Below are 13067 nucleotides of genomic sequence, written 5' to 3' on the forward strand. Positions count from 1 at the left end.
AACGCTTTGTCTCTTTGTAAAAATCGTTAATGCCACAAAAATTTGTTCTATCCGGGACATATTTGCTCTGCTCCGCAGGGGGCTGTTTACAAAACCAAGGCTTTCACAATTCTAACGACTGGATATATTCACAATTCTGGAATACTGGGATATAACATTTCTGAGTCATAAAATAATTCCCATCTACACATGCATGTATGTATGTTGGCAGGGGGAATAAGAGTATTATTCTAACATATAAACAAACCAATTCAGACATACTCATCTATTCAATATATAAATGCCCAATGTGTACCAGATACTATAATGAAAAAGCAGGATAAACACTGACCAGCCTAAAGTAAACCTCCGTACCATTACTCCACTTAATTCTTTTAATAGATGTATCACCAGAATTTTGGGGGAGGAGGTGGAGAGGACCTGACCTCCCCAACTAAACTGAAGTCTCTGAAAGAGCAGAAATTGTGTCTATCTAATTTAGTGATGTATCCTCAGTACCTGACAGAGGTAGGTGCTTAATAAATGGTTTGTTTGTTTGTTTTTTTAAGATTTATTTATTTGACAGAAGGAGATCACAAGTAGGCAGACAAGCAGGCAGAGAGAGAGGAGGAAGCAGGCTCCCTGCTGAGCAGAGAGGCCCAGGCAGGGCTGGATCCCAAGACTCTGGGATCATGACCTGAGCCAAAGGCAGAGGCTTTAACCCACTGAGCCACGCAGGCGCCCAAAGTTCTAAAAAATTATTAAGAAAGGACTGTCCTCAGGAAACTTACAATTTTACAACTTTTAATCTACAATCTGACTTTTCCTCTTCGACATTCTTTCTTAGTTTTAGTAGGGCAAAGAACAATCTAAGCCTCTGAGAAGCTAGGTATACAATTAGATGATTTATTCTTCTATCACCAATTTGTAAAACAAACAAACAAACAAACTTACACATTCTTTCCCCCAAGGAAAATAAAGTATCTCCAAAAATTTGTTTTTTAAGGTGTTTCACATATTTAGATTTAACTCAGTCATATTCTGAAGCCATTTTTAAATACTACTACTATCTATTACTAAGTAAAAAATTACCCTTAAGTTTAGTCACTAAAAGTAACAACAATCATTTATTACGGTTCAGTTTCTGAAAGCTAGAATTTTGAGAGGGGATAGAAAATCTGCTTAAATGATGGCTCATACACATAGCTAACAAGCTGAGTGCTGAGAGCTGAGAAGAGGACTCAGATCCTCTCCATTTAGGTGTTTCTATAGAGCTTCTTGGATCTTCACAATGGTAATTTCTAGGTACATAATCCAAGAGACCAAGGCAAATACTGGAATGTCTTTTATGACCAAGCATAGGAGGTCCTTTACCATTACTTGTTGGTTTTTTTTTTTTTTTAGATTTTATTTATTAATTTGAGAGACGGAATCTCAAGTAGGCAGAGAGGCAGGCAGAGAGAGAGGGGAGGAAGCAGGCTCCCTGCCGAGCAGAGAGCCGGATGTGGGGCTTGATCCCAGGACCCTGGGATCATGACCCAAGCCAAAGGCAGCGGCTTAACCCACTGAGCCACCCAGGAGCCCTGGTCCTATACCAGGCAATGTGACAGCTTATGCACAGCTGGAAGCTTCAAACTGCTCACTCCCTCTGACCTAGTCATTTCAAAAAAAGAACTCGCAACTTAGCAAACTAAACAAATTAGTATTACCTAAGTAAGACAAAAGCAAATTTTTAAATAAAATTAAATTTGACTTATGCTCTGTCCTCTGTCATAAATGACACATTTCTCTGCTGTGTCTCCCTACCATTCAATGTAAAGGGATAATTTTCAAATTATCTGATTACTGTAAATCACTTGGGACATAATTCAATTAAAAGTGAACTTAATGGATTTCAAAATGCTTTCCTCAACAAAGCTAAGTTCTTGGTTCAACTAAGACCATAAACAAACAAACAAAAACCTAACACAGTGTAGTCCCCAGGATTTGAGTGGCAGCTATCTGACTTCTCCCTCAGGTGTTTAAAGTGGCTCCATCAGACTCAAAATTGAAATACAAGACCAAGTTCTATACACACTCTGATATGGATATTAGTTACGCTGCTCTTACATTTTTCACCCACGAATGGTGACAAAGATTCTCTCCTTAAGCAAACTCCAATCAGACTCCTCGGAGTCATCTTCTTGAGTGGGCCTCAACCTTGGCCTATTAAAAACTGCAAATGCTCAGCACAAATGATCTCATCCATCACTTCTCCTCACATTAAAAAACCTGAACACACACTAACAGAGCTGTAACAACGCAAGGATGATTGTAGCCCCACTTATATTGCCTACCTGAGAAAATTCAGGGCTGTTAAAAAAAAATTTCATGTTTGTTCCAGTCTACACCTGTGAGAGGACTCGGACACCCTGACCTTAGAGCATTTACTAAAAAGGGCTTACAATGGTGAATTCTTCCACTCTCCCTTTGTGATCTACAGCTTACCCACTGAACAACGCAGGGTTCAGGGGCACTGACTCCTGGTGCAGTTGAAAATCCCCCTTTAACTTTTGACTCCCCCCAAATTTAATTATTAACAGCCTACAGATAACCAGATGCCTTACTTATAACAGAAACAGTCAGTGAACATATATTTAAAATGCTATATATGTATTATATACTGTATTCTTATAATAAATTAAGCCAGAGAAAAGAAAAATATAACTAAGAAAACCATAAAGAAGAGAAAATGTATTTATGGTACTGTAATGTAAAAAATCCAAAAATATAAGGGAACCCGTACCATCCAAACCTGTGTTGTTCAAGGGGCAACTGTAATGTTATCCTCTGTAACTTGGGAGTGTCTTTGTCCATGATGTGAAAGCCACTCCTCGGGACTGTAATCATCAGGAAGGCTAGGGCTTAGGACTCACTGTCTATGTAAGAGAAGAGAATTCCAACCAGCAGAAAAAAAACTGGCCTATCACATTTATACCAATAAACCCTTCATCATTTTTTACTTCTCTGACTCTACTTAGCTTCCACCCTTACCCTGCCACTTCCTCATTGTCCCTTTGAAATGCCCAGTTACCATTACTGCTATACAAATACAAATTTAGTTCAGTTCAAGCTGCACTGTCTTCCTTATTGCAACAGTGTATTACTGATTAAAATCTGTCCTTATCATTTTAACTAGTATCATGCTTTACCTTTAATAATGGAGGGATTCTTCTTTCACAGTTTAAGAAATAGTGGGATTAAGAGAAAGAAATGTATCTCAGATATCAGTATCCACGGCTGATGACATACCACATACCTCTACATAGCCAATTAGATAACTTCTATAATTTAGAATGGCATCCACATGATCTAAAAACATAACTAAAGGTTGGAGTGCAAATGAGGGCTTAAACCTACATAACTTCTCAGACAATGTATCAGAGGACTGCATAAGCAAAAACTCTGGTCATTATCCAACCAGGTTATGACAAGAAAAAAAAAAATGAAGGTTCAGACTTGCCTGGATTTAAATGTGAAGAAATGAAAGAACTTCCCTAGTAAGTTCCTACTGGGTATTTTTGGGGAAAATATAAGATGATTTTAGGTTGGTTTAGTTGTGGGTTTTAAGACTTTAACAACTTAAAACAACCATGAAGGCCAAAGAAGTATCTTCAAAACTGGGAGATATATCTATTCAAATCAATTAAGCCACTACTCTCACCTCAAATTTATCAGGAGAAGGGATAGAAAAACATGAATTTGTGAGAAGAAAATGTCAGGGCCTTAAGTACAGAAGAAATTAGGCCATAAATTTGAAGAGGGACAATGTCTAAGTGCCAAACCAAGAGGCTAAAACAAAGGCACCCAAGAATTTTATCAATTATGAATGCATTTTTAAATTCTACAAGGCTACCTTGAACTACACTAACTTTCTTTTATTCTAATTAAAATTAAAAGCTAAGGTTCAGAAAACCAGTGTTCTAGTCCAAACTTCTGTTCTTGAGCAAGCCACTTACATTAAAAGTTACTTAATAAATGAGTCACTTGGATTAATGCCCAAAGGGTTCTTTTACCTTTAAAGCACTATGATTCACAAGCTTTAAATTTACTTACCTTCTGTTATAGGCTGAGCTATGTTCTGCTACCCCGCCCCCCAATTCATATGTTTAAGTCCTAACCCCTGGTACCTCAGGAGGTGACTCAATTTGGAAATAGCATCTTTGAAAAGGTAATTAAAATGAGGTGCCTCTTCCAATAATGACTGGTGTCCTTTTACAAGGAAGAAATTCTGATATAGACACATGCACGGAGGTAAGAAAATGTGAAGATATAAGAAGATGGCCATCTATAAACCAAAAGAGAGAAGTCCTCTGAAGATACCAACACTGCTGACATCTTTTTTTTTTAAGATTTTATTTATTTATTTGACAGAGATCACAAGTAGGCAGAGAGACAGGCAGAGAGAGAGAAGGAAGCAGGCTCCCTGCTGAGCAGAGAGCCCGATGTGGGACTCGATCCCAGGACCCTGAGATCATGACCTGAGCCGAAGGAAGTGGCTTAACCCACTGAGCCACCCAGGTGCCCATTGCTGACAGCTTGATTTCAACCTTCTAATGGCCAGAATTGTGAGAAGGTACACTTGCTATTTAAGACACGCAGTCTTTGGTGTTTGGGTATGACAGCTCAGGCAAACTAATATACCTTTCAATAATTAAAAAAAAAAAAAAAAAAAGATGGACTGCCAGGGGTGTATAGGATGCTACTACTAGCATTTCTGAAACCATCAACTTCAAACATGTATGAATGTTTACAAAATTTTATTTTTCCTCTGAGCATATTCTGCTCAATTAAATTCTAAGAAATAACTTCAAGTTAATACAATTTACAAAAGTTTCCTTTTAAAGAATACTGACATTCTGATCTTCCTACAATATTACTTTGGCAGATAAATATCATAATCTTTGTAAGAAAGATAATTTTGCAAAGAATACCACTGCATGATAAGGGAAATGCACCTAATATTAAGAGAGCTAAACACAACATGATACTGAATGAAGTCCCAACTGTTATACTCATGTACACACAAACAAAATTCATCAAACTGTTAGCAATTATCATCTCTGGGTTGTGAGTTATAAGACATAATTATGTGTACTAAAAAAGAGGTGCCATGCATAGCTAAACACAAGACCACTCCTTCAAGTTAAGGAGAGACAGCTATATTGATTTACTCATAGAAATTAATGAACAGAGAAGATCTAACAAAACATTCTAAACACAGAAGGTCGAGCAAAATGAGAAGACAGGAATATGCTCTAAAAAAGAAAGAGACAAAGCCTCACAAAAAAATCTAAATGAAATGGAAACAACCAATCCACCTGATAAAGAGTTCAAAATAATGATCATAAAGATGTTCACTGGACTTGAGAGGAAAGTGGATGAACTTACTGAAAATTTCAACAAGACATAGGAAATATAAAGAAGGACCAATCTGGGATGAAGAATACAAAAAAAACCCAAACCACAAAATATACACTAGAGAGAATAAACAATTACATAATGCAGAAGAATGAATCAGTGATATGGAAGGACGGGTAATACCACCCATGCTAAACAGCAAAAAGAAAAAAAAGAATTTTTTACAAATGAGGATAAGTTATGGGATCTCTTAGATAAGGTAAACAAACATTTACATTAGAGAAGTCCCAGGAGAAGAGGAAGAAAGAGACTGAAAACTTCATTTGAGAAATAATGGCTGAGAACTTCCCTAACCTGGGGACAGAAATAAGACAGGGAGCACAGAGTTCCAAAGAAGATGACCCAAAAGGGTCCACACACCACAACATAATAAAACATATCAAAGATCAAAGATAAAGAAAAATAAAACATATCAAAGATCAAAGATAAAAATTTAAAAGCAGAAGAGAGAAGCAAAGTAGTCATGTATAGAAGCCACAAGGCTATCGGTTGATTTTTTTTTTTCAGAAGAAACTTTGCAGACCATTAATTAATAAATAAATAATATTTTACTCTTTTTTAAATTCAAAGTGCTGAAAGGGAAAAAATCTACAAGTAAGAATATTGTACCTGGCAAGGTTATTAATCAGAATAGAAGAGTTTCCCAGACAAACAAAAGTTAAAAGAATTTATCACCACTAAACTGGCCTAATAAGAAATGTCACAAAGACTTCTTTAAATCAAAAAGATAAGACTATAATTACAAGTAAGAAAATTATGAACAAAAGGTGTAAAATATGGTAATGTATACATAAAACCTGGAAGGGAGCATTAAAAAAAAAGTTCTTTTAGAATGTGTTTCAACGGGGCGCCTGGGTGGCTCAGTGGGTTGAAGCCTCTGCCTTCCACTCAGGTCATGATCCCAGGGTCCTGGGATTGAGCCCTGCATCAGGCTCTCTGCTCAGCGGGGAGCCTGCTTCCTCCTCTCTCTCTTTGCCTGCCTCTCTGCCTACTTGTGGTCTCTGTCAAATAAATAAATAAAATCTTAAAAAAAAAAAAAGGATGTGTTTCAACATAAGTGACCATCAATTTAATATACAGGCTGCTATGTACTTTGGATTTAATTGTGAACCTCACAGTAACCACAAACCAAAAAACTAATAGCTACACAAAAAACCGAGAGGAAGAAAGCCAAGCATAACCTAAAGAAATACATGAAAATAGAGACTAAACAAAACAAAACAAGCAAACAACAACTTCAACAAAAAGAATAGATCAAAAAATCTAAATGCTGGTTCTTGGGGCACCTGGGTGGCTCAGTGGGTTAAGCCTCTGCCTTTGGCTGAGGTCCTGATCTCAAGTTCCTGAGATGGAGACCCACATTGGGCTCTCTGCTCAGTGGGGAGCCTGCTTCCCCCTCTCTCTCTGCCTGCCTCTCTGCCTGCTTGTGATCTCTCTCTCTGTCAAATAAATAAATAAATAAAATCTTCGAAAAAACAAAAGCAAAAACTAAATGCTGCTTCTTTGGGAAGATAAAACTGCCAGACTCACCAGGGAAAAAAAGTGTAAAATCACAAATGAAAGAGAAGTAACAACCAACTCCAGAAAAATACAAAGGATTAAGAGAGACTACTAAAAAAATTATATGCCAACAAATTAGACAACTTAGAAGAAATGGATAAATTCCTAGAAACACCATCTTCCAAAACTCAATGAGGAAGAAACAGTAAATCAGAACAGAACAATTTCTAGTAACAAAATTGAACTGGTAATCAAAAAACTCCCAATAAACAAAATCAAGAACCATACGGATTCATAGGTGAATTCTATCAAACATTTAAAGAAGAGGTAATACCTATTCTCCTCAAACTACTCAAAAAAAACAGAAGAGGGGGGAAAACTTCCAATTTCATTCCATAGGCAAGAATTACCCTAATACCAAAACCAAAGACACTATGAAAAAAGAAAGGTCAACATCCCTGATGAAGACAGATGCAAAAATCCTCGACAAAATACTAGAAAACGGCATTCAATAAAACATTAAAAGGATCATTCACCACTATCAAGTGGGATTTACTCCAGGGTGGGAGGGATGGTTCAATATTCATAGATCTGTCAATATGATATACCACATTAACAAAATGAAACATAAAAACCATATGATTACCTCAATATATGTAGAAAATGCATATGACAAAATTCAATATACATTAATAAAAACTAAACCAAGTGTGTTTAGAGGGAACATACCTCACTATAATAAAGGCCATATATGAAAAACCCACTTAACATCATACCCAAGGTGAAAAACCGAGAGCTTTTCCTCTAAGATCGGAACAAGACAAGGATGTCCACTCTTGCCACAACATAATATTTAAAATCCTTGCTACAGCAATCGGACAAGGGGAAAAAAAAAAGGTAAGAAAGTAAAAAAGTAATGATAAGAAAGAAGCTAAATTGTCACCATTTGCAGATGATAGGATACTACACACAGAAAACCCTAAAGACTCCACCAAAAAACTATCACAACTAGTAAATGAATGCAGTAAAGCTTCCGGACACAAAACTATTATACAGAAATCTGTTGCATTTCTATACACTAAAAATGAAGTAGCAGAAAGAGATATTAGGAAAATAATTCCATTTACAATTGCACCAAAATAATAAAGGATCTAGGAATAAACTTAACCAAGGAGGTAAAAAGACTGATATTGTGAAAACTATAAAACACTGATGAAAGAACTGAAGATGACACAAATGGAGAGACATACCATGCTCATGGATTGGAAGAATACTGTTAAGATATCCATACTACCCAATGCAATCTATAGATTTAATGCAGTCCTTACCAATAGTATTTTCACAGAACTAAAACAAACATTCCTAAAATCTGTATGGAACCATAAAAGACCTCAAACACCCAAAGCAATCTTGAAAAAGAAGAACAAAGCAGACGTACCATAATCACAGACTTCAAGATATATTACAAAGCTATAATCGAAACAGTATGGTTCTGGCAGAAAAACAGACACATTGATCAATGAAACAGAACAGAAAGCCCAGAATTAAACCCATTCTTATATGGTCAATTAATTAGTCTATGACCAATGAGGCAAGATATACTAGGGAAAAGATAGTCTTTGCAAAAAATGGTGCTGGAAAAACTGGACAACTACATCCATAAGAATGAAACTGAACCACTTTCTAATACCACACACAAAAGTAAATTCAAAATGAATTAAAGTCCTAAATGTGAGGCCTGAGAACTCCCAGAAAGAACTCCCAGAAGAAAACATAAGCAGTTACTGCTTTGACACTGGCCATAGCAACACTTTTCTAGGCAAGGAAAACAAACAAACTACTGGGACTACCACCAAAATAAAAAGCTTTTGCACAGCAAACAATCAACAAAACAGTCTACCAAATGGGAGGAGATATTTGGAAATGATATATCCAATGAGGGACTGATATCCAATATACATAAACTTATACAACCAAAAAAAAAAAAACAAGTAATCTGATTAAAATGGTCAAAGGACCTAAGTAGACATTTTTCCAAAGAAAATGTAGAGAAAGCTAACAGATACATGTAAAGATGCTCAATATCACTAATCATCAGGGAAATACAAAGCAAAAACATAATGAAATATCACCTCAGCCTTGTCAAATGGCTTTAAAAACAAGAAGTAACAAGTGTTATAAGGATGTGGAGAAAAAGGAACCTTTATGCACTGTTGTGGGAATGTAAACTGATGCAGCTGCTGTGGAAAACAGTACAGAGACTCACCAAAAAATTAAAAACAGAATTACCATATGATCCAATAACTCTACTATAGGGCAATTACACAAAGAAAACAAAAACACTAATTTATTTTACTTTTTTTACAAAAACACTAATTTTTTTTTTTTTTTAAAGATTTTATTTATTTATTTGACAGACAGAGATCACAAGTAGGCAGAGAAACAGGCAGAGGAGGAAGCACGCTCCCGGATGAACAGAGAGCCCGATGTGGGGCTCGATCCCAGGACCCCGGAATCATGACCTGAGCTGAAGGCAGAGGCCTTAACCCACTGAGCCACCCAGGCGCCCCCAAAAACACTAATTTAAAAAGATACATATACCCTTATGTTTACTGAAGTATTATTTGAAACAGTCATGATACAGAAACCATCTGTGTCCATCAACAGACAAATGGATAAAGAAAATGTGGTAATAAACAACAGAATATTACTCAGCCATAAAAAAAGAATGAGATCTTGCCATATGTAACATGGATAGACCTACAGGTTAGTATGCTAAATGAAACAAGACAAAGAAAGACAAACACCATATGATTTCACTTATAGTGGAATCTAAAAAAAACAAACAAAAAAGGAGAAACAGACCCATAAATATGGAGAACAAACTGATAGTTGCCAGAGGGGAAGGGATGGGGGATGGGCAAAACTGAGTGAAGGATAGCGGGAAGCACAGGCTCCGAGCTATGAAATGAGTAAGGCACAGAAAAAAGGGTACAGCACAGGGAATACAGTCAGTGGTACTGTAAAAGAGTGCATAGTGACAGATGGTAGCTGCAATAGTGGTGAATATAGCATAATTTACAGACTTGCTAACATTACTATATATACATCTAAAACTAACATAATATTGTGTGTCAACTATACTTGTTTAAAAAAAGGGGGGGCCCTCATGTAAATGCTTAATCCAGGGCAGAAACAGCATATAAACTGGCTAAACCAAACATTTAATTCTGAAATAACAGAAGTTAACTGAGGTATTGTGTATTTACACCAATAATGCTATAAAGCCAAGAAAAAAAATAGATACACAGCAACCATAAGACCAGGAATGCCTTTAAGACATTTCTATAACCAAGATGAACTACATGAACAGAAGCCATGGATGGCACAGCAGAGAATTAAACTTTCACTGCTTCAAAAGAATTTTTTTTTAAAAAAATCTGTGTATATAAAAATTAGTATGGCTTTTACATTTTTTGACTCATAACTCTTTATGTCCAAAAACTACATCAAAAACAACAAAAAAATTTTTTAAATCCCCTTATTATTTAAAACATTAGCATTTTTACCTGTAACTCAGCATACCTTTAGGAATGAGAAAATTTCTAAGAAAATAAGATGAACAGAGGCATTGGTTTGAGTGAAACTGCCTAAATGTCAAAAAATATGAGATTAGTTGAATCATAAACTGGAACTCTGGCTTTTAATCTTTGGATCACACAATATTTTTAAAATATCGTTAAAAACAATAAACTCTCACCCCAGAATTATAAAAGTATGTAGACCTCCCAATTTTTGCATACAATGATAGATTTACAAATAAGTGAAGCTTAAACCATTTTACCCAGGCTAGAAAAATGTCATTATCTGGAAACATATTCATATTAAATTATTAGATGAAAAAAAGCAGGGGATAAATGAGTAGATACAAAGAAAAATATGTTTATATCTATGAACAGAAAAGAGACAGGAGACTAAGTTATTAGGAATGCTTAATCTTGGATAGTGGAATAACAATTTATTTTCCTCTGTAATTTTGTATATTCTCTGTATTTTCTATAATCAACTAGTTATTAGTAAGAAAATTTAAGAGTTAGAATTTATTTTATACAAATTATCAAACAAGTTAAGAGTATTCAGATTATGATCATTTTTCAAGCTTTAAACTACATAATTAGTAAATAATAAATCATTCTTATCACTGGCAACAGGGTACTCATGGATGACTAAGACCATTTTGTAAAATCTGTTAGAGAAAGGCCAGAGGTATGTATTTCCTATTTCAAACAGAGCCACAAACTCTATTAAGAGCAATAACAGGCAATAACTAAAGTTCTCTTTTATAAATACAAAACTATTTTTGCTTTTGGACTTCAGAATACTTTGAAAAGTACCTAAAATAAATTTTTAAAGAAACAAAGATTAGAACTTACATTTTCTATTGTGTATTAACAGAGCTTGTTTCAGATCTATTGTTGCTCTTCCTAATAAAGCATCGGCTTTTAAAGTATAATGACTCCAAACTCGAAATTCCAATGTAGACTGTGGGGTCACATTTCTGTAAGGGTAAAATTATAACAAAAATACAGGAATATTACATTTATTTCAGTAATTTTTTAAAAAGCCATGAATTCAGTTTTGAGAAAAAATATTGTATGAAACAGCAAACTATCTGAATTATAAATAAAACCAATTATTTCCCTTCAAGTGCATTAGGACTTCAATAACTAGGTAAGAATTCCTATAATCACAAAACCAAAACACCGCGAATAGATAAGAGTCTTGTTGAGATTTCACAGTAACACTAGTTCTATCTGAACAAACTCCTAAATATTTAAGAGAACTGATGATGTTATTTTTAATAATTTTACTATATAAAATTTATAACATTATCTTTTAGGAAGGACAAAAATTAACAGTGATTTTGTCTTTTTTTACAAGACAGTAACAGAAAATATGGCTGTATGGAATAATTCAGTTAATAAACCAAAAAGCAAGAATTACAATGCTTCCTCTCTAAAGAAAACAAAACTAACCAAAAATCTTTTCATACTTAAAATTGTCTATTCACACTGGAAAATAACACTACTTACTTCCAGATTATCCTACAACTACAACAGAAGACCAACCAAAAGCATTCTAAGGGAGCATACGCTGCCCCCCGCCTTTTGGAAATCCTACATTCTCTATACAAGGTACTTACACGGTTAGCTGTTCATCCCATTTTGGATTAGAAGAACTACTGGATTTTGCTGTTTTCTTAATTTCTCCATCTACAATTACTTCTGTATAAACTGCTGTTCCAAACCAGTTCTTTTTTCTTTTTAGTTTGGCACTAGAAACTAACAGAAACATGATAACCACTAGTGAATATAGGTGCACCAAAAGGAGTACTTTGTAGGAATCAATCAATAAAAATGAACTGTGGGAGAGCCTGGGTGGCTGAGTCAACTGACTGTCTGTCTTTGGCTCAGGTCACGATCCTGGAGCCCTGGGATTGAGGCCCATCTCGGGATCCCTGCTCAGGGGGAGAGTTTGCTTCTCCCTCTCTTGTGCTCTCTCTCTCAAATATAAAAAATCTTAAAAAAAAAAAAAAAAGAAAAAGAAAAAAAAGAACTGTGTTTCTTAAGCAACTTAAACTCTTTTCATTGGAGAATGAAGAAACAATACAAAAGGCTATTGATAATGCCTGAGAACCACTTGAATTTTTAACAGTTTTACTGAAATGTAATTCATATACCATGTAATTCACCCATTTAACTTGTACAATTCAATGGTTTTAATATACTCACAGTTATGCAACCATCACCACAAGCAACTTTAAAAACATATTCATCATCCTAAAAAGAAACCCCAGTCACCACATTTCTACCTAGTCCCCCCATCAGCCCTAGGCAACCAACAGGTACTCTCTCTCTCTCTCTCTAGATTTGCCTAAATAGGGACGTTTCACAGAAATGGATTCACACAACACATGGTCTTCTGTTACTGGCTCTGTCACTCAGTATGCTTTCAAGGTTCATCCATGTTGTAGCATGTATCAGTACTTTAATCCTTCTACTAACAAATAATATTCCCACAGTATGGGTATACTTTTTATTTACTGATTCATCAGTTGAGAGAGATCT

At 35.3% G+C, this 13067-nt stretch overlaps 1 protein-coding gene across 5 annotated transcripts in view; it reads right to left on the reverse strand.

The window, feature by feature from the left end:
• The window catches only part of WWP1 (WW domain containing E3 ubiquitin protein ligase 1), a 113294-nt gene that overhangs the window by 61628 nt on the left and 38599 nt on the right, over positions 1-13067 (reverse strand). For all 5 annotated transcript variants that reach the window (XM_082722607.1, XM_082722611.1, XM_082722608.1 and 2 more), the window contains 2 exons: positions 12143-12281; positions 11373-11497 (listed from right to left, as the gene is read on the reverse strand). In XM_082722607.1, the coding sequence (XP_082578733.1) occupies positions 11373-11497; positions 12143-12281 (264 nt within the window). The remainder of the gene's footprint in view (positions 1-11372; positions 11498-12142; positions 12282-13067) is intronic.

This window comes from Mustela nivalis, assembly GCF_964662115.1.
Source record: "Mustela nivalis genome assembly, chromosome: 2".
In the NCBI taxonomy this organism is placed as follows: domain Eukaryota; kingdom Metazoa; phylum Chordata; class Mammalia; order Carnivora; family Mustelidae; genus Mustela; species Mustela nivalis.